This window comes from Podarcis erhardii (genome assembly GCF_964252035.2).
Source record: "Podarcis erhardii genome assembly, chromosome: 16".
Classification (NCBI taxonomy): domain Eukaryota; kingdom Metazoa; phylum Chordata; class Lepidosauria; order Squamata; family Lacertidae; genus Podarcis; species Podarcis erhardii.
Genome location: NC_138514.1, coordinates 28495388 through 28517886, shown reverse-complemented (window position 1 = coordinate 28517886; position 22499 = coordinate 28495388). Strand labels below are relative to the sequence as shown.

General features: G+C 45.2%; 1 protein-coding gene across 2 annotated transcripts in view; it reads right to left on the bottom strand.

Annotated features, from left to right (window-relative positions):
- Window positions 1-22499, bottom strand: part of SH2B2 (SH2B adaptor protein 2) — a 50049-nt gene that overhangs the window by 8570 nt on the left and 18980 nt on the right. For both annotated transcript variants that reach the window (XM_081843521.1, XM_081843520.1), the window contains 2 exons: window positions 9223-10107; window positions 3371-3472 (listed from right to left, as the gene is read on the bottom strand). In XM_081843521.1, coding sequence (XP_081699647.1) covers window positions 3371-3472; window positions 9223-10080 — 960 coding nt within the window. In that variant the 5' untranslated portion in view covers window positions 10081-10107. The remainder of the gene's footprint in view (window positions 1-3370; window positions 3473-9222; window positions 10108-22499) is intronic.

The following is a 22499-nucleotide window of genomic DNA, read 5'->3' as shown; positions in this document are numbered from 1 at the left end:
AACGGTTCCAGGACTCTGTGTGTGTGTGTGTGTGTGTGTGTGTGTGTGTAAGGTTTGGTGTTACTGGTTTTTTTAATGCATTTTTAAATTAATTTTCAATATTAACATAATACTAACCATAAAAAGAAATAAACAAGGAAAGAGACAATAGATATTTTAAGCACAGTATGTGCAAACATAGGGATTATATCTGACAGCAAAAGCAAAACGGAAAGAAAAAATCCACTAGACAAGAAAATACAGTGGTAGGATGAGATTTATGAGGATAATAAAATCTTAATATCTGGAAATATGGTCTGACCCCGCCAAAGGAAGATGGTCATTTAGTGGATGGCTAGTACAGGTTGGGTTAGAAAGGTTAAAAGAGACCAAGTTTCCTCAAATTTATCCTCTTTTTTTGCTCCGGCTAAGCTTGTTCTTTTGGGTCAATTTCTCTTGCACAGCCAATTTCCAAACTTTACACCACCAACAACCTTCTAATGTAAAAATAGAGGAGTGGTTCTATTTTGGCTGCTGCTAAAAGCAACAAAATTACTTGATTCATGTCCTCAGGAAAAACAGAAAACAGAGTTGAGACTGGGGTTTTAAGGAATAACCTGAGAGGCAACAGAAGAATTGGGGGCGAGGCAAAACCCTCATCCAAAAAGCACATGTGATGTTCAAACAACGTTAGTGGAATTTCAAGAAGCACTGTGAAAGCTGAGATGTATTGTTAAAAAGAAATAAGAGTAGTGGGAGGGAAGATTAATGACAATGCTAAGAAAGGAATGCGTAACCAAGAGGCAGAGATGGATGATTGACAGAGAAGCTGAGGGAAGTCCAAAAAAGAGAATTTGTTTGTCAAAGATTGGATAAAATTGTATATTTGTGTTGTAAATCAATAAAAAATATTTTTTAAAAAACAACCCTCATCCAAAAAGAGTGTACCATGGAGCAACTCCACCACATGTGAAAGGAAGTACCCAACCCTAGACGACCTCTCCAACACTTGTTGGAAGACCCTGGGTCCATGTGAACCAATTTCACATGAGTAGAATAGCACCTCAGCACCACTTTTATCATAGATCCCTTAACTTTGAAAAAAAAAAAAAAACCTTAATAGGGGTTTCTGCCATACCACTTTGCAAAGACTTATCACTGATAGTCCCAAGTAATCTTCCCCAAAAGCTTTTAAACTCACATTAGATTTCATGGAACATGACCGCAAACCTTTATAAATGATACGATTCCACTCTTGAGATTTCCCCCAGAAATATGTAAGTTTTCAAAGAATGCCAACTATCTCACTGAATCCCCTGTATGAACTATATGTCTAGCAGACAAGTGAATTTGAACTAGCAGGAACCATGAAGGTGTCACATCCTCCAGTTTTTCTAAAAGCTGGGGTGCGCTTGATGGTCTAAAAATACCCTTGGATTCCCAGCCCCTAAATTGTGCACATTTATCAGAATCTTTAAAACAGGAATGCTGTGTTAAGGGAATTAAAGGTGTTTACTGGTATTTTTAATGAATATTTTATATTGTTCTCTGTAAACTGCTTTGAGGTTTTTGTCCATTTCGTGGTATATAAATCTTTTTATAAACCGTTAAAAAGAATAACAATGCAAAGGCCAACCACGTCACGTCTCGTTTTGGCTTCGAATTTCAACTGATGCAAAGGCAATAATTCACCAATGATTGTTGCTGGACTGGGGCAGGAAGATTGAGAAAAGTAAATTTAGCCAGTAAGATGCCCCACCTCATCTCTCATCTCCAGGCCTCTCTGCATCTTATCCTCACCCCATGCATGCTCTCTATAAATTCAGGAAGCTGGAAAATTAATTTGGATTTGGGGGGGGGGGGGAGGACCTCCAAAAACCAGAAACAAACGAAATCCATTCCCCCAAATCCATTTGTGCAAACACAAAGCAAATGTCAACGTTTTCGTTCATCACAAAAGTGCCTTTTGTCCACCCTGACAGAGTGCTTGGATGGAAGTTTGCATAAGTTTGATTTGCCAAGGAACTGCTCATGCAGCAGCTAGGCCGGTTTCCATGACAACCCGGTCTGCCCGTAGGGCATCGTTTCATCCCTGAGTTGGCTCTTCAAAAAAGGGAGCTCAGCGCTTACAGGGAGGCAGGCGGTGCAATTTTAATGAAAGGGTAAAAAAAAAAAAAGGAGCGCTCATCACACAAGGAAGGTAGAAGGGCGAAAACTGGACAACGCTTTGAAACAGTGCATCTGCCTCTTCCTTTTGCAACAGGCTTTCAAAAATGGAGGTGTGTGAGACAGACTTGGAGATCTGGGTTTGAATCATGTTTAATGTAAGGTTACCAGACGTCCCCGTTTCCCGGGGATGGTGCCTGGATTTGCAAATCAGTCCCCATACAAAATCCATTGAAGTTGAAAAGTTTCCCCAGATTCATTGAAAAAAATCTGGTAACCTTGGTGGCAATGTAAAAAGGTGAAATGCTTCTGGGAGATGATATATAATGAGATGAAAAAAATGTTGAAATATACATTTATAAAGAAACCAGAAGCATTTTTACTGGGCATTGTTGGGAGTGATATAAATAGAAAGGAATGTAAGCTCTTTTTATATGCAATAACAGCAGCAAAAATATTATTGGCCCAAAAATGGAAGCAAGAAGAATTACTGATGATTGAAGAATGGAGGATGAAGTTAATGGACTATGCAGAACTAGATAAACTAAGAGGAAGGATTCGAAACCGGTGGGACCAGAAATTCATGGAAGACTGGAGTAAATTTACGGACTATTTGAAAAGTATCTGTGAAGATCAGACAACGTTTGTAGGTTTGCAAGAAGTTTTGCGAGGAGTATTATTGGAAGAATTGCAAAAATGGAGAAGGGGAAGGATGATTTGTTAAGAGATCAAAACAAAATTAAAAAATTCCTTCCAGTAGCACCTTAAAGACCAACTAAGTTAGTTCTTGGTATGAGCTTTCGTGTGCATGCATGCACACGAAAGCTCATACCAAGAACTAACTTAGTTGGTCTTTAAGGTGCTACTGGAAGGAATTTTTTTATTTTGTTTTGACTATGGCAGACCAACACGGCTACCTATCTGTAATTGTTAAGAGATGTAAAGGCAATAGAAAGTTAAGAAATGCATAAGAAGTGGTTAAAACGGTGGATCATCAGAGGTGCTGATGGAAGTCTAAAAAGATTGTATAAGTGATAAATTTTGTGGTACATTTTATAATTTAGATGTTAAAATCAATAAAAAATATTTTTTTTTTAAAAAAAGAAAAAATCTGGTAACCTTAGTTTAATGGACTGCTGACTGCAAATAAAGAAAGTAGGCACCAGTGGCTGATGTGGCAAACACAAGGCTACGACAGGGGGCTTCTCTACCTAAGGTGCCTTACCTTAAGCACAAAGGTGTTGTCCTTGTCTGGCATCTCCAAGGGCATAGTCGTGCGCACCTCGATAATGGCCGACAGAGGGATGCTGACCTTCGCTTTGGAAGCCTGGAGGCCAAAAGAGAAAGGGAGTTAAAAAAACAAAAAAAGTATATGACAATTGTTTTAGAAATAATAGTTTTCCTCAGGAGATAGCAGAGGCTTGTTCACAGGAAGGAAGGCTGTTCACATGAAGGCAACGTTATTAAAAATGCGATTTCCCTAATCTTCTCCAGCGATGCCAGAATCTTTTAATTAAAAGTACAGCACCCACTGGGAAATAGGAGGAGGAACAGGGAACATTTCATTTACATATTTTCACACACGGCTGTGTTCCAACATCAGCAATAATTTTACATTTCTAAACTTCTTCTTTTTTTTTTAAAGTCTTTAAACAGAAATTAACTATTCAAAAACTCCCATTAATAAAAAAGGTAAAAGCAGCCACAAAGAGCTAAGGAAGGGCAAAAGATTGTAAGAGGAAATATAAAAGGCTTTTTACACACACACACACACACACACACACAGAGAGAGAGAGAGAGAGAGAGAGAGAGAGAGAGAGGTGCGCTGGTACAGATAAGCTAAGATGGACTTCACCCCCCCAGGAAGGTGTTCTCCTGAGCAGTCTGATCAGAATGAGTGATCTGCTGGAGGCAGCTATTTTTCCCCAATCCCATTCATTCAATGTGGCTTACGCCCAGTAAATTGTATTCATAGAAAACTGAGCTCTGTTGTTGTTTTTCGTTTTTTAATGTATTTTTTATTCTGAACTCTGTTGTTGATGATGGACAGTGATAATATAATGGAGTGTGACAACAAATAAATAAATAAATATTCACATCCAGGACTCACATTTTCAGCCCTGAAATCGTATCCTCCATGGTAACATAAATGAAATATGAGTGGGTTGGTGGTTTTTGTTTTGTTTTGTATATTCTATTTCCAAATGCCCAACAGGAGTACTATCTTTAATTTCTTTTATAGCACCTGCTAGCTGAAGAGGGCAATGTCTCTGAGCATGTATAAACTGCCTATCCAGCAACGTTCAGTGGGTGACCACAAGAAATGCAGCGCTGCTACCGAAAACAGCAACCAGACATGTCACTCCTTTTCTCTTTGCAATGTCAAGTGGAACTTACCTGTGTTATAATGCCAGGACATTTTGCATCTCCCCTGGCCAAACTGGTTCACTGTCAATTATGTGCAACAGCAGCCGGGAAATAGAGAACCTAGAACCTTGGACAATATGAAATAGATATCTTCCAACTCTACAATTTTGGGATTCTGTGATTCCTCTTAATCAGGTGCACACCAATCTCCTCATCGGCAAGTAACAAGAGCCCCCATGGGACACTTTGACCAAGTTGCCAGAGGAAGGCTTTTGCCACTTGCCACCTAGAACAGAAAAATGTTCTACACCGATGCCACTGAACAATCTACTACATCTTCACCTGCTAGTTCAGAGGAAGTCACTCATTTAGTATGAAAATATTGTGAAACTGTTTTGAAATGTCTTTTATAGGGTGGTAGTATGTCGTTCTATATACATAGAAGTGTAAGGCTGTCATCGCACAGTCTCCATAGGAGCAGCATCACAATCCTGGATCTGCAAGAAGCCAGGACGCAGTGGCGGGTGGAGGGGTTGATAGGGTTAGGCAGAGTCGACGAGTACCGCAAGGAAAAGTAGAAGCCCCGAGTATAAAACACTTTGATCAATGTATTTATACTTTTGGTTGTTTCCCACCCCCATGCTTTCTTGTGAACTGCTTGAGTGTAGCATCATCATCACCATCTATTATTTATACCCCACCCATCTGGCTGGGTTTCCCCAGCCACTCTGGGCAGCTTCCAACAGAGTATTAAAAACACGATAAAACATCAAATATTAAAAACTTCCCTAAACAGGGTTGCCTTCAGAGGTCTTCTAAAAGTCAGGTAATGATTTATTTCCTTGACATCTGATAGGAGGGCGTTCCACAGGGCAGGAGCCACTACCAAGAAGGCCCTCTGCCTGGTTCCCTGTAACCTTACTTCTCGCAGTGAGGGAACTGCCAGAAGGCCCTTGGAGCTTGACCTGAATGGTGGTGGTGGGGAGACGCTCCTTCAGGTATACTGGGCCAAAGCCATTTAGGGCTTTAAAGGTCAGCACCAACACTTGGAATTGTGCTCGGAAACGTACTGGGAGCCAACGCAGGTCTTTCAGGACCGGTGTGATGTGGTCTCGACGGCTACTCTCAGTCACCAGTCTAGCTGCCGCCTTCTGCATTAGTTGTAGTTTCCAGGTCACCTTCAAAGGTAGCCCCACATAGAGTGCATTGCAGTAGTCCAAGCAGGAGATAATTAGAGCATGCACCACTCTGGTGGGTAGGTAGGGTCTCAGCATAAGCACCAAAGTAGTAGGAAAACAAAAGTAACAGAGTTTTTAGGGAGAAGAGCTTCCAGTTTAGCAAAGTTTGTGTGTGTGGAGGGGTGTGTGAAAGAGGGGAGGGGGCTTCAGTCCACACTTCTCTTTTCCTAGGGATAAATTAAGCACTGGCCCAGAGAGCTGCTTTAAGCAACCGGTCCACGACCTCCTCCTTGGGGATGGGAGAAAGGTTAGAAGGGAATGAATGGAAAGAAGATCTCTTGCTTGTTTGGCAACAGCCAGAGAGCAGGCACCATAAAAGGGTTTCACCGAAATGGGATTTTCCATGCGCCCTTGTCCGGTCCCCCCCTGCAGAGTGACAAATTCCCTTCGGCTCAATTTACAGAGACGCCGTGATGAGCGAGGGAAGGTTTCGTGCAAGGCTATGCTTGAACCCGGAGCAGGCACACAGGCTGTAGGCATGAAACCGCGTACGGCTGCTGTCTGTTTCACACCCAGCTGTCACAACAGCTGGTCTAGCAAGAAATCCAGAGAATGGCCAAAAAGGAAACACGCTCCACAAATCAGCAGCAAATAAGCCGCTGCGGTCACAGAGCGGTTTCTCGATACCAAGAGAAACTGCAGGGTGTGTGGAAAGACACCGGAAGGCTATAGGGACATAGGAAGCTTCCTTATACAGAATTAGATCAAGGGTCTGTCTAGCTCTGCATTGCATAGCCCTGGTCTACTCCAATGTTTCCAGACAGGGATCTCTCACACAGCAGCTCTCCCCACTTGGGAGATGTCATTGGTGATTTAACTTGGGTCCTTTCTGCATGCAAAGCATCACTCCATTACTGAGCTGTAACCCTTCCCCAACGATAATAGAATTCAGCTCCCCTGAAAATCCTAACTTGTATTTTCCTTTTTTTAAAAAAGCAAGCTGATAGCCCCCATTGTTTCTGTTATTTTTATCACTGCTTGGATTTGCCTCCCACATGTTTAAGGCCGCACTGGAATTCCCTGCGCAGCTCAGCCTCTCTGGCTAAAAATATATATTTGAACCTGTGGGCAACAGATGCCTACTGAAACCACAGAAGCCAGAGGGAGTGGCCAAACAAAATTTCCGCAAGGTCCAAGGGCCTCCTGCCTGAGGACACCCAAGGAAGGCATCCTTACGCAACATGGTGCCCATGGGTGCCAGACTAGATCCAGACCTGCTTAGCTTGTAGCGCTACAAGAAACTGGACCCCCTCTCACAAGTCACTTAGCATGACTGTGCTGACTGAGACTCATGGGAGTTGTAGTCCAAAACTGGAAGGCACCAGGTTGTTGTGTAGGCGGAAGGGGAAACTTTTAGGCATATATAACGGAGCAATTGTGAGAGAAAATGACATCTGGAAACAAGCTACAAAGGGCGGGGGGGGGGGAGGCATGAACAAGCTTCTTATCTACTGCCACTTCCCAGACTTTTAGAGAGACAATCGATTAAGGATAATAAAGCACGAGCGCACACACACAAGATGTGGAAAAAATAAGACAGGAAAGGATTCAACAAAAGACAAAGCACCAGCCTGGCTGGCAGTAATTCCTTTTGCTTTTACATGCAGCCTTTTAGGAAGGAAATGGGCCCCCGGGTACTCAAGGGAGCAAGCTGGCTCAATACTCCAGTAAAAGGATCTCCAGCACTGGAAGAGACTTTGGCCTGGGACCTTGCAGAACCACGGCCTTCTGAGCCAACAACACTGGCCAAGGGCCTGACTCAGTATACAGGATTATGTATATTTATCGATTTCATTAGGGTTCCGTTCCATCCTTCCTCCCAAAAGGAGCCCAGAGTGGCAAAGAGCATCAGCAAAACAATACAATGCGAACAAAAAATAATAGAAAACTATGCAGCGCTTAGTTAAATTATGGAAATCAGTCCCACAGCAGGCAGTGATGGCCACCAACCTGGATAGCTTTAAAAACAAGGATTGGAGAAATTCATGGAGGAGAAGGCTGTCGACGGCCTGCTAGCCACAATGGCTATGCTCTGCCTTCATGGTCAGTCGCAATTGCCACCTGGCAGCACCCAGTCATTCCATCGGGCTGTGGGAGAGATGACAAAAGGGGCTTGTTCCATGAGCTCAGCTGAAAAGCCAGCTCTATCAGGCACCTCCTGTCCCCGAGCTGTTTCTATGCCAGCTGGTCATTGTAAGAACTACTATTTAAAATTGGCACCCAAGTAACCTTACTGTATGTTGTGAAACATGGACCATCTCCAACTCCTTGAAAAATTGCCTAAAACTCCTTGTAAGTGCCATCTCCAACTCCTTGAAAAATTCCATCAACAGTGTCTTCGAAAAATTTTACACATCACTTGGGAAGACAGGTGATCTAACGTCAGTGTACTGGAAGAAACAAAGATCACCAATGTTGAAGTAATGATTCTTTGACATCAACTTATTTGGACTGGTCATGTTGCTTGGATGCCTAATTATTGTCTTCCAAAGCAACTACTCTATTCCAAACTTAAAAATGGAAAGCATAATGCTGGTGGTCAACAAAAGAGGTTTAAAGACTCTCTCAAGGCAAATCTTTAAAAATGTAGTATAAACACTGACAATTGGGAAACACTGGCCTGTGAGTGCTCCAAGTGGAGAACAGCCTTTACCAAAGGTGTCATGGACAAACTCAGAACGAAAGGGAGAAACATGCTAAGAGGAAGGCATGCTTGGCAAACCCTCACCGTGACCAACTCCCGCCCAGAAACCTATGTCCCCACTGTGGAAGGATGTGTGGATCCAGAATTGGCCGCCGCAGTCACTTACGGACTCACTGTTAAGATCAGGTTCATGGAAGTCAATCTTACTCAACTATGGTAAAGGTAAAGGGACCCCTGACCATTAGGTCCAGTCGTGGCTGACTCTGGGGTTGCGGTGCTCAACTCGCTTTATTGGCCGAGGGAGCTGGCATACAGCTTCCGGGTCATGTGGCCAGCATGACTAAGCTGCTTCTGGTGAACCAGAGCAGTGCACAGAAACGCCGTTTACCTTCCCGCCGGAGCGGTACCTATTTATATACTTGCACTTTGATGTGCTTTTGAACTGCTAGGTTGGCAGGAGGAGGGACCGAGCAACGGGAGCTTGCCCTGTCGCAGGGGTTCGAACCGCCGACCTTCTGATCGGCAAGTCCTAGGCTCTGTCATTTAACCCACAGCGCCACCCGCATCCCTGAGTGATCGCCAAAGAAGAAGACTCAGATACAAGCCATTTCAACTGGAGGTAGACTGCAGAATGATGATTCCTTTCACCCTTCTTAGGGTGAAAGTTCACTTTGAGTGCAGAGAAGCATTCGGCTTCCCGATCTCTGTCCTCTGGTTAGTTGGCTTCTCTGCACCTGCAATCCGACGCTCACCCCACTGAAATAAAAGCAAACAAACAAAGCCAATACACACATATGAAAGGCAGGTTTTAGCTACGGAAGTCCTTACCTTGGGAGGAACGTAAAACTCGAGAAGGAACTTTTCTCCCTCCATCTTCACAGCTTTCCTTAGCAACAACCGACACTTTTGCCACTGAGAACTCCCCACACAGTTCGTATCGTCAGCGACCATGTAGCGGAGGGTCCCTTCCCTCTGAATGTCCACCAGATCCACCTTGGAAGACTGCCCCTTCGAAAGGCGCAGCTTGTGGGTCCATTTCTCCCTGGAATCGCCATGCTCCTTGTTCCCGGGAGGGCAGTGTTCCCTGTCGGACCGCCTGCTTTGTGTGGCTTCTGCACCGGGCTCCGGGGAAGACCTCCTGTGCCACATCTCCTTCATGCCATCCACCACGCACAAGCTCATATTCCTCAGGGAAAAGCCTTTCTTGAACTTCGGCTTGGAGGTGGCGTGGACAGAGACATCCTCCGAACTCCGGGATTGGCCGTAGGAGGAGACCTTCCGGGCCTGGACCTGCTGTGATTGGCTCAGATACCTGCCGGAGGAGACGGGGTTGTCCATGCTGTCGAGGGACTCTGTGGAGGCCTGCTCCTTCCTCGGCAGGAGGTCCTGCCCGTAAGGCATGTGGCAGTTCTGAAGCCCGACAAATGGCACGATGTTGTATTTGGTGGGGGAATTGGAAACGAACACCCTGTTGACTTCCAAGCTGAAGATGTCCAAGAAGTTGGCGGCAAAGTGGTGGGAGAAGGAGGTCTCTGCCCCGGGGGTGTCGTAGTGTGGATTCTCCTTCAGGAACTGGCAGAACTTTTGGGCAAAGTCCACTGCAGCGGCCTGGGCGTGCAGCTCACAGAATTCCCTCCAGTCGGGAAGCTGGGAGGGAGGATCTTGACAAAAGGCATCACCATTCATGACTGGTCCATTCCACCTGCTGGCAAACTGCCCAAAGGCAAGAAAGAGACAGTGAGAGATAGGCAGTCCTGTTCGACACCACACAACCACCCGGTTAGAGCTATTGCAGGGAGGCAGAACCTTTTTTTTAGCCCGAGGGCCACATTGCCTTCTGGACTGCCTTCCAAGAGCCAGATGGCATTCGCGTGGCAAAAACTGGAAGAAGAATGATTATGAATGTTATCTTTTGTGCAGTAGGCTAGCTTCGTCACCGTGATGCATCCCTCTTCATCCCCCACCCAAGCATGCAAAGAGTATTATTGTTACCTGCATTTATCAGTCGCTTTATACAGTAAAAATTCTCAAAGCAACTTGACAAGGTAAAATGCAACACGTAAAAAGCTATTTAAAACCGGTGGCTGGGTGGGGAATCAGAGCGACGAACAATATAGAACATATAAAATGCTCATACAGCAACTTATTAATATGAACAAGTGTGGCCCACTCCACCAAGAGGTGAGAATCACTGTAAGAGACAACATTATTTAGCCAGGCCCCTAAAGGTGGACAAGGATGGCACCAGGCATTTATCCCTTGGGAGAGCCTTCTACAAATGAGGGGGCCACCACTGAAAAGGCCCATTTCCTTCACACTCTCTCAGGTGGAACGCACAGAGAAGGACATCTGATGAAGATCACAAGGGTTGGTTCGTATGGGGAAAGGCAGTCTTTGACATAATGCAGTCCAGAGCTGTATAGGGCTCTAAACATCAATATAAGCACTTTTAAATCAAAACCTACCCTGACCTCTGGCTTCATCTTCCAAAAGAAGGTAGGAGCCAGTGCCCAACTCTCCTTTCTAGGTGGTGTAGAATTGACCCCCGTCCCAGCTGTATATTTAAGAGATTCCTTTGGGACTGGATCCAGGGCACAGTGAGTGATCCCTAGGTCGGCCCAAGGCAAGCCAACCTGATTCAGGACCCATGGAATTGAGGCCATGGGTTGGGTGGGTGCTGTCCCCATCCCTAGTATTGTCTCCAGTCCACAAAAAATTGTCCCATAATAAATTTGCTAAGATACCGTACGACTTACTTTGCGGTACTTTATTTCATGTGTTCCTTTTGGGGAGAAGTGGGGCCCTATTTTGGGAACGACAGCCACAGTAGTCCGGCCTTGACTCATGGACACCCTAGATGAGTACAACGTGGTTACACAGTGAGCAGGCAACTCAACGCACATGGGGAAACTCTCTCGTCACCCGTCCTTTGCTGTCTGATGGTCAGAACATACACTCAGAATTTCAAGAGAGTTTCCAGGCCACGGTAACTTTTGATGTAGCTCTCCCAAGATCAGAAATAAATCAGCATCACAAAGCCTACTCTTCCTTGGGAAGTGGTTAACTCAGTTTGGCTAAAGAGACTCTGGAAAGGAAGGTTTGTGGACAGCTTTGCTAATGGGCCATGGGACGGACAGAATCTCCTGCCTAGTGGGAAACTCTTGGCAGTGATCAGGAAAGCCACTGGTTGGTATCGGTTTGAGGTTGATCCACCGTAAAGCAACAGAGAAACCCCAAACATTTTATTGTGGCTTGGAGTGCCTTGGAAGAACCAGTAAGTGCCAGACATAAAGAATTAGGAGTAACTAGTCGGCACTGAGAAGGACTCTGGGCTAAAGATGTCCAGAAATATCTGTTGTATGCTGGAACAGACAACGGAGACCTCTTGGTTCAGTGCTGAGGCTTCAAACACACATTCACCTCTCCACAATGCTGGAAGGGGAAGGCAGGCATGTGTGAGTCACACAGGCTCCCAACTGTCACTGTTTACCAGGAACAGCCTCTATTTTGCGCAATCTGTTCCTGTTTTCTGCAACAACACCCCTGTTCTCGCCTTTTGGAAATGCCTTATTAATCAATTTGGTTGGCTGGGCTTGCTACATTCAATTTCCCTTCAGGGGTTCTGGCCGCCTCTCTCCCCCTGCCTCTGCATCTCTGTTTCGCTCACTTGAAATATTTACAGGATGCTCTTCAGCAAATGTTCTTGGAGCAGCTCATGACAAAACAATAAAAGTCACAGTTTAAAAACAAGTCAACGGATTTACAATAAAACAAGACAAAGCAGAGCAATAAAGTAAGATCAGAGTGCCAGCATGAACCCTCAAGCGCATAAAACAGCCTGAGCAAAAAGGAAATGAAAGAAAACGTTTTCACCTGGCACCTAAACCAAAAATGGAATGAGTAGATGTTTCGGGGGAGAAGGTATTCCCAAGATAGAGGGGAACAGCAGAAGAGGGCTAACCTCTGGTTCCACCCGCCTCACATACACTGGTAGAACTGAGAGCTGGATTACAGAGGCTGATATTATTTATTATTATTATTAATTACATCAATTCATTCATAGATCTCAGGGCAGTTCACAATATAAAATTAAAAAATAAAAAGCATGATTGAGGAAGATACATGCTGTATCAAATAAACACTATAAGGCCATGTTAAAAGACATTGTTCAAACCGAAGAACGGCGCTGAATTTGGGGGTCACTTTCCTCTCGCAAATGCTAATTCGCTAAGCCAGAAAGCAACTCTTAGGTGAGCGGAAGAGGTTATCCACTGGGGCAGAGGTGGACAGCAACTGGACAGGTTCATATGAGGAAAGGTAACCCCTCAGGTAACCTTCGGTTACAAAAGCTCTGAGAGGTGAGGGGGAATACATCCCTTGTGTGAATGCACAAAAATGAGCATTAAGCCAGTGTAACAGTTAGAGTGTTGGACTAGGACCTTGAAGATCAGGGTTCAAATCCCACCTGCCCACCTCAGCCATGAAGTTCACTGGGTGACCCTTAGGCAGCCACCAGCTCTCAGCTTAACATCCCTCAAAGGGTTGTTGTGAGGATAATATGGTGAGCAAGCGAGTCATGTACACCACCACCCGTAGCTCTTTGGAGGAAAGGCACACTATCAAAGCAATAAACGAAAACTTTATCGGTGCATGACGTGTGTGAAGAGGGCAAGAATAGCAAACGGGCTGGGGAACTTCAGGCACAGGCGCTGTGGTCTTCAAGTCTCTCTCTGTCCCCTGGGACTCTCCCCAAGCCACCCTCCCCCAGCATGGCTTTGAGGAGCGTCTCCACCCGCATCACTCAGCCCAGACACTGACGTCCAGCTCAAATGGTCTTCTGGAGGCTCCCCCACTGCAAGAAGTGAAGTTACAGGGAACCAGGTAGAGGGCCTTCTCGGTAGTGGCACCCTCCCCGTGGAACGCCCTCCCACCAGATGTCAAGGAAATAAACAACTATCTGGCTTTTAGAAGACGTCTGAAGGCAGGGAGATTTTTAATGTTTGAAGTTGCATTATGTTTTATATGTCCTGTAAGCGGCCCAGAGTGGCTGGGGAAACCCAACCAGATGGGCGGGGTATAAATAATAAAAAAAATATTATTATGCCTGGAATATGCCTCTAGCTTTCCAAATCTGGTGTGGGGAACCGAAGGCCCTCCAAGTATTGCTGAACTACAACTCCCATTCTCCCTGGCTACTTACCATCCTTGCTTGTTTGTTGCTTTATGGTGCATTATGACCTGTCAGCTTATCCCTGTTAGGCAAATCAAGGCAGCTATTTTTTAAGAAATCCAACAAAATATAGTGGTACCTTGGGTTACATACGCTTCAGGTTACAGACTCCGCTAACCCAGAAATAGTACCTTGGGTTAAGAACTTTGCTTCAGGATGAGAACAGAAATTGTGCTCCGGCGGTGCAGCGGCAGCAGGAGGCCCCATTAGCTAAACTGGTGCTTCAGGTTAAGAACAGTTTCAGGTTAAGAACGGACCTCCGGAATGAATTAAGTACTTAACCCGAGGTACCACTGTATTATGTTGGAGAATCTCATGTGATGTACGCCCCCACTGGTGAAAAGGTAACAGTGCCTCTCCTCATAATTGTCAGACAACTAATCATATTGACAGAGGTGTGGGTTTTTTGGTTTTTTAAAGCCTTTTCAAGTTCCACAGGTTGAGTCAGGCTGTTTCAAATTCCCAGCTGTCCTTGCCAGAAACTATTTTTAATAAAGAGACGCTTGAGTATTCCAAGATGTGGCAAACGATAAGTAACGCAGAGCACACAAATTCAAGCCCCAACTATGTCAGTGACTCCAGAGAGGAGAGTCCTCAGAAAGTCAGAAGTTGCGAGAGGCATCAAAGGGCAGATCTGAACGTAGTTGCATGGATCTTTCAGGGGCAACTTTGCAAACCTCATTTATGTAGCACCACCGAAGTGCATGGCCCTTGACCACATAAGAAGAGCCTGCTGGATGACGCCAACAACCCATCTAGTCCAGCCTCCTGTTCTTACAGTGGCCAACCAGATGCCTGTTGGAAGCCTGCAAACAGAGCACGTTCCTGTCCTGCGGTTTCTAGCAACTGGTGTTCCTTAGAAGGCTTGTTTTTGCTGCCTCCAACTCCGGAGACAGTGCACAGCCACCGCGGCTAGTCAGTATTGATAGCCGCCTCCTCCTCCATTAATTCGTCTAATCCTCTTTTAAAGGCATCTAAGTTGGTGGCCATCAGTGCTTCATGTGGGAGGGAGTTCCACAGTTTAACTCTGTGATGCAGGAAGAAGCCCTTCCTTTTATCGATCCTGAACCTTCCAGTGTTTAGCTGCATTGAATGTCCATGGGTTCTAGCGTTAGCAGAGGGGAAGAAAAGCTTTCCTCTATTCCATGGGTAGGCAAACTAAGGCCCAGGGGCCGGATCTGTCCCAATCGCTTTCTAAATCCAGCCCGCGGACGGTCCGGGAATCAGCGTGTTTTACATGAGTAGAATGTGTCCTTTTATTTAAAATGCATCTCTAGGTTATTTGTGGGGCATAGGAATTTGTTCGTTTTTTCTTTCTTTCAAAATATAGTCCAGCCCCCCACAAAGTCTGAGGGACAGTGGACCAGCCCCCTGCTGAAAAAGTTTGATGACCCTTGCTCTATTCACTCTCTCCATGCCATGAATAATTTTACACATCTCTATAATGTCACCATTTTCTCCAAACCAAGAAGTCCAAAATGCTGCCATCCTTCCTCACAGGGGAGTCAGCATTAACCCCTTGGGTCATTTTGCTTTTGTTTTAAACCTTTCCAGAACTATACACAGTATGCCAAGTAGTCAGACCATAGATTTGTATAATGGCATTATGATATCAGCAGTTTTCGATTCCTTTCCTAATGATCTGTAGCATGGAATTTGCCTTCTTCACAGCTGCCCTGCACTGGGTCAACCATGTTTCATGTGCAGTCTCCTTGCCTGCAAAGAGCTTCCATGAACAATTTAGATTTAATTGAGGGAGGAGACAATTTGCCTGTACACATGACATTAGAGTTGTACGTAAACATGCTCATTCCTTTTTCCAGGGGTCAATGCTAACTTAAGTGCTGGAACAAAAAATGCTTTCAAATGTCATCATCATTAATGCACAGAGCTCTCCAGAAACCTTTTTTTTTCCCAAATGCAAAGATTGAAGCATCAGCAATTGGGGGGGGGGGCATGAACACACACACACACACACACACACACACACACACACACACATCTACTTTGACCGGGGATAACCTTTCGAGCTGACTGGGCAAAAAGCAGGCACTGAAGCCCACGAGACAAAAATCTAGGTAAAAGCGTGTAGTGAGGGGAGGAAGGAGGAGGTCCATTCAAGGTTCGGCTAACAAATTTACAAAGAGCCTAGTGGGGAAGGGAATTCAGAGTGGCATTGACATTTTGCTGATGCAAAGCAGAAGCAACCTCCAGGGCTCCTTCGCTGCCTTTTCTACCTGCTTCCACCATCGTACAGATATGGATGTGTTTTGACAAGTTACCCAATACAACTGTGAATACTGCTCAATTGCAACTCTCATCAAGCCCAGCCAGCACAGCCAATGGCCAGGGATGATGGGAGATGTAGCTCGGCTGACTCAAATGCATTTTGGGGGGAAGGGGGGGTCAGTCTGGATGAAACCTAAGGAGCCTTCCACACACCTACCACTGTGAGTGTTAGAAGGAAGACCGCTTCCTGCTGAAGGCCCATTTCCACCTGGCCTAGGGGGCAGAGCCCAGACTCACCTTGAACAGCTAAAAGAGGCTCCTGAGAGGCCAGAGGGACATTGCTGGAACAACTCGTGGGCTGGGGCAACTGGCTAAAATGTTTTACAGTGTTTTAAATTGCTAAAATTTTGGTTCCTCTGTTATGTTTTTGGCGAGTTGGTGTTGGTTAAATGTTTAGTTGGGGTTGGTGGTTATTTTAATTTGGGTATAACTGTAAACTGTTTATTGTTATTATTGTTGTTATTGGTTTTCATTGACTTACTGGTCAATACTTGTCAGGGAACTGCCATCAGCTCAGAGGCGAGAAATAGAAGGGCAGTTGTGTTACAGGGAGCCTCCAAAAGTCTTGTGAAGCAGTTCCTCTTCCGGAGAGGATGAAAGCCCCACCTCCAATGGAGAAGAGGTGCAAGGACCAGAGGATGCTAGTGAGAGCCTTAACGCCGCTCCTTGCCATTGCCCATCATGCGCAGTAGTCTGAGGCGCAGGGAGGGGCGGAAAAGGTTGGGAGAGGTACAAAAAAAGACCACTCCCGGATTCTGCTAGCGATTGAGCCAGACATGAGCCTTGGAGCTCTTCACTGTAAATAGTTTGCACCAAAATAAAGCCTGTTAAGCACAGGCCTGCTTACTCTCGAGCAACCGCAACAGCACCTGACAATACCCAACCTCCCCCATTTATCTTAAAAAAAAAAAAGAGAAAGTTGAAATCATTTAAAAATACAGTGGTACCTTGGATTACATACGCTTCAGGTTACAGACTCTGCTAACCCAGAAATAGTACCTTGGGTTAAGAACTTTGCTTCAGGATGAGAACAGAAATCGTGCAGCAGCAGCGGGAGGCCCCATTAGTGGTGCTTCAGGTTCAGAACAGTTTCAAGTTAAGAACGGACCTCTGGAACAAATTAAGTTCTTAACCTGAGGTACCACTGTAATAACTGACCACTCCCATAGGCCCCTGCTATGATGTGAAAAGATATTTCTTGACCACTTCAAAACAACCCCCCCAACTATAATTAAATAATGATAATAATAATAATAAAGTTGGCCACACCCACTCTGACACATGGCCCTCAGAGAGTCAACTGTGGGTCAATGCAGCCCTCAGCTGGAAAAAAGCAAGCCACCCTTTTCCTAGGAGACCCCTTGGTAACAATTAACAGCAGGTTTCAGCTCTGCATACTCCCACCCAATTGCTGTTCCACACCTCTTTCTACTCCTGGAACTAAGCGAGAGTGACAGCTGAACTCTTCCTTGTCAGGCAGATTTTCCATCAGACAAGACACAGCTAGCCAACCAGGTCACAAGGCGTTGAGAGATCAGCTCTTCCTTCTACATTAATACACAGAAGGTCTTCCCATCGTTCCCCGATTCCTCCCCTTCAGATATTGCTGACGTGATGGATGGGATTCACTCATCCATGAGAAGCTCAGCTGGTTGACCCCAGGGCAACAGAGCGAAAACACCCAACACATAACACACACCCTTTCCTTACTGATGTTTTTCAGCGAACTAAGAAACTTCAGGTGTACAGTCGTACCTTGGTAGTCAAACGGAATCTGTTCTGGAAGCCCGTTCAACTTCCAAAATGTTCAGAAACCAAAGCGCGGCTTGTGATTGGCTGCAGGAACCTCCCGCAGCCAATCGGAAGCCCCATTGGATGTCCGGCTTCCCAAAATAGTTCACAAACCGGAATAGTGAATTCCTCGTTTGCGGCGTTCGGGAGCCAAAACGGTCGAGAATTAAGCCATTCGAGAACCAAGGTATGACTGTATTTTAACCAAGGGTGAGCCTTTCGGGTCAAAAAAATAAAAAGAGCAAATGTTAGCACCTTTGTAACCTCAAAGCTGCACTACTGTTGTATGCCTCACACAGGGCTGCCCTGGTGACTATTTGCTAGAGATGAAGGGTGCTGCCCCAGTTCCAACATGGATTGGTCGACCTATAGGGGGGCCATGCACCCTATTTTGCAGAGTAAAGCTGCCCTGTTTGGAGAGCTGCCCGCTCCAAGTCTGGTTTAAAGGTACAGAACCCTAGGAAGGGAGAGCAGGAGAAGCTTTTAAGACTGACAGCAATTTGCACCTAGACAGCAGACAGCAAACCAGTCACAGCAAGCACATTGGGCTTATATCCACACAAATAATGTATCCTGTATCTCCAATTGTTACAAGAATTATTTCTAAATTCACGCCTATACATAAAATTAGCCTAGCACAAATTATATGCAAACCTGTCCCCTTTTGCCTTTTTAATCGAAGCCTAAGTGGCTGGAAATTACTAAAAAAAAACCAGCCTCATACATACAGCAACAATCACAGATGTCACAGTTATATTTCCTGCATCAAGCATGCTTTGTTTTATTCAGTACTTTTATTTTTAAAAGGACACTCAAGGCAATGTACGAAGCTTTAAAAAAAAAAAAAGACTTAAAAAATTAAATTTTAAAAAATTAAAGCAACTTTTAAAGCCTAGCCTAAAGAAGCCAACCATAATCTGTAAAAGATGCTTTTACCTTCAATACAGTGCATCCAGTTCATGGGGGCCAAGGGAGGGGTGAAGATTTGGCCACCCCAGTAGACTAGCTATATCTAAGTCTGGAGTAAATTACGGGAAGCGTCACCTCTCTCTCAAACCACTTCCTCAAATCCTTTGTTTGCTCTTTCCCCTCCATGTAACCAAGAATTTCCCCTATGAAGCCTTTGGAACAACTGTGTAGTCCTCTATTCCTCCTGAAACTAAGCCCTGGTATGTGTAACTGAACCAAAAGCATCTCCCCTCTCCCACCTGGTTCACTCTTGCCTTCATCTTCCTCCGCTCTTCTCTATGCCATATTTTAGATTGTAAGCACCTTGGAGCAGAGAACAAGCATTCTGGTTGTTACTCTAAAGCACCACGCACATTGATTGCATTATATAAAAAAATAAAGCCTTAGGCTTTATTATGACCACTTTATTATGATGTATACCCTGCCCCCCCCCCAATGGAGCCCAGAGTGGCAAAGAACAGGCAATAAGACAATAAAGACATTTTTAAAATAATCCCAGTACAGATGCAGACTGGGAAAGATCTCTACATAAAAGGCTTGTTGAAACAGGAACATCTTGAGTTGGCACCCAAAATACAACAAAGGACAGTGCCTGTCTTATATTCAAGGGGAGGGGATTCCCAAGGGGAAGTGGTGCAGAACAATAGGCCCAATTCCTACATTATGTGGAACAAGCTTCCTGAAAAATTGCTATACACAGGGGGCCCTCACCTGCTGAGTGCAGTGATCGACTGGTTGTGGTGGTGAGATGATCTTTCAGGTATCCTGATCCTAAACTGCATAGGATTTTATACCCCAAAACCAGGCCTTAGGGGACTGCTTGCTCTCTACCAATGCCACAAATTCCACCAGTGACTCATTCAGAGAGCTAGAAAAACACCCCCCCCCCTCATCTATCCAATCTACAGAAGGAGAGAGGTTGCATTCACATAGCAGTTTACTCCATTTCCCCAACTGTTGATTTTTACATTATATTTGAGATTTCCCATGACCTAAAAGCCCTTTGAGAAAACTAATGTAATATGGCACCAGTTTAGTGCTCATTTCCTGGGCTCCCCCCCCCCGCACCTCTCAGGTGGGCGCCATTCCCATTATAAGAGAACAAGGGAGGTGTTCATAGTGAGTTCCAGCACCTCTTTTCCTAGGAAAACAGCACTGGTCATTTCCATGTTATTTGATTCCGGGGGGGGGGGGGATCTGTTTGCAGCCCACTTAATTTGGAAAGTCATGCGATTAAAGTGATGAAATCTGGAGTGGCAGACCTGCATACAGTTCTTTCCTGCTGTTTTTAGGGGGAGCGGGGAAACACACATGTGCGTAAGGCGGGGGAGAAGTACTGACATTTTACAGTGATGTTCATTGTGGTGTCATACCACGCCTACTGATGTAGTCAAATGTTAGCATGATATATGGATAGGCATCAGTCAACAAGCCAGGGTTCCATAATTCAACAGGTACTGCAGTATGAAAAGTGCATTAGAAGCGGCAGCACTATAATTAGCAAACTATTGCAATATTCCCCCAAGTCAGAGTGCACCCAGAAAGAGTGCTCAAATGACAATCATTATAGGAGAAGCCTTCAGAAAACAGAGATGAGAAGCCAAGATACAACCAACAACCTAGGGGAAGGAACACAGGGTTCCTTCAGACAACCGGTTTACTGAGCATTCACCCCGATTTGCTTGCACATAGTGTTATAAGGAAAACTGCTCCTTTTCCCTTATGGGGTATTCCGGAGACTGTATAAGTGGGTTCGCTATCAATAGGAGAAAATAACAGAGGCCAGCCAGAGTACTTCGGGTTAAGAACTTAATTCGTTCCGGAGGTCTGTTCTTAACCTGAAGCACCACTTTAGCTAATGGGGCCTCCCGCTGCCGCCACGTTGCCGCCGCACAATTTCTGTTCTCATCCTGAAGCAAAGTTCTTAACCCGAGGTACTATTTCTGGGTTAGCGGAGTCTGTAACCTGAAGCGTCTGTAACCTAAAGTGTCTGTAACCTGAGGTACCACTGTATATTGAGAAGCAAAGTGGCTAGTAAGCCTGGTCTTTACTCAAGGAACTGTTGCAACAGGGTCCCCACTCACCACACGCAGGAAGGAGGAGAACCCTGAACAATGGTGCACAAGCCCTTATACCTGTACAGTCTTTTGAAATTGCCCACCCTGTACTCAAGACCACCACCCCAAAACATCATGCATACATCACAGAAGGAGGCGGTCTATAGCAGAAATCCTGTTTGCCAAGATATCTGATAATGGTTACTGATTGCATTCCCTGGGTAATCTGGTCTTTCTTTTGTGATGGTTAATAATACTTTAGTTCCTGAATCCAGGTCACAGGTTCACCCTATTCATGCACAAATAAGCCCTTAAGACAGGATTTGTAAGCAAAAAGGTAATATGAAGGCTTTCCCCATTTGCCTCCCTTACTGCAGAGGAAAATTTGAGGTCATTGGGAGAGTCAAAATGACTTCAGGATTGTTCTCCCGTACTATTTCAGACACATGTTTCATATATTTAGATAGGTGTGCATTTATGAATATTTATTCTATATTTGAGTCCTTAAAATTATTATAACGAAGGATAGCCTGCACATATCCTTTATTGAGCATTTGTTCCAATTTGCTTGTGGGGAGGTCAGATGGCAACAAGCATCCGTCCTAGCTTGTTTGTGGGGTGTTTCTTCCAATTCACCGTTAGTTTATTCCACGTTTTTCAGTACATTTCCCCATTGGGAAAAGTCATTTTGAAAGAAAAAAAAAGGGGGGGGGAATGGGTTCATTGCGTGGGGGCAAACATCGTGCTTTTAATCCACTTTAACCTCACAAACCTACATTTCCAGAATGTGGCTGAGCTGCATCTCACAAAATGCTGGCAGCCTGGAAACATCCACAGATAAGGGAGGATGATAACCCACCCTTGGCATGTAGACAGAGAGGAGAAAAACTCCCGCTATGGCATCACACATACATCCCTTTCATCCTTATGAGGCCAACAACTGTTCAAAGGCCCTCACTGGAATCAAACTTGAAAGAGACACTTGGAGAAGCAGATCTTGATCATTAGTGAAAATGCGCTTTCTTTCATCAGCCTCTGACATGAAAGCATCAAGGGGGGAGGCAGCCCTTTTGGGAAAGAAGGGTTTGGGGGGAGTGAAAGAGAAGCTGTGACCGCCTGCAGAAAAAAGGGGGCTGTTGATGCCCCAGAGGGCTTTTAAATCCAGACAACGGCAATTAGGATTGCACCATTTAATGGCAAGGGGGTGTTGTTGTTGAAAGCACCTCTTTCCTCAATGAAATAAGATGCAAGCTTTACACTGAGATGGTTAATGAACCAGAAGGAGAGATAATCATGGGTTGTAATTTAAAGCCCCTCCCTCCTGTGAGTTTCTGCAAATCATGACACAGGGACTATCTATGCGTTTAAAGAAGGGCTGTTTAAGTTTCCATCATAGGGCCAGGGGAGGGAAGCCTGTGTCCTCCCCACAGACGTTGAACCCCAACTTCCATCAGCCATAGAAGTCAGCACAGCCAAAGGTCAGGGATGATCCCTCTTGCAAGGGATGCAGCGAGGGTTGCCAGGTCAGGAGCATCTCACATCCTGAGATTTGAGGGCCCAAACTTGAGACTTTGGGGTGACCCCTGGTGATGTCACGGGGGAGGGCCCTTGTGGTTGTTCTTCTGCGCTCCCTCCCACTACTGAGCCCAGGAGACGGAGGTTAATTGGGAGAGGGGAGGAGGGAGCAGAGGAGGGCAGACCGCCCAGAAAGACTATGCAATAATTTGCAGCCGGCTTCTGCCAGGCTAAAGCTTGCAAGTTCCATGCAT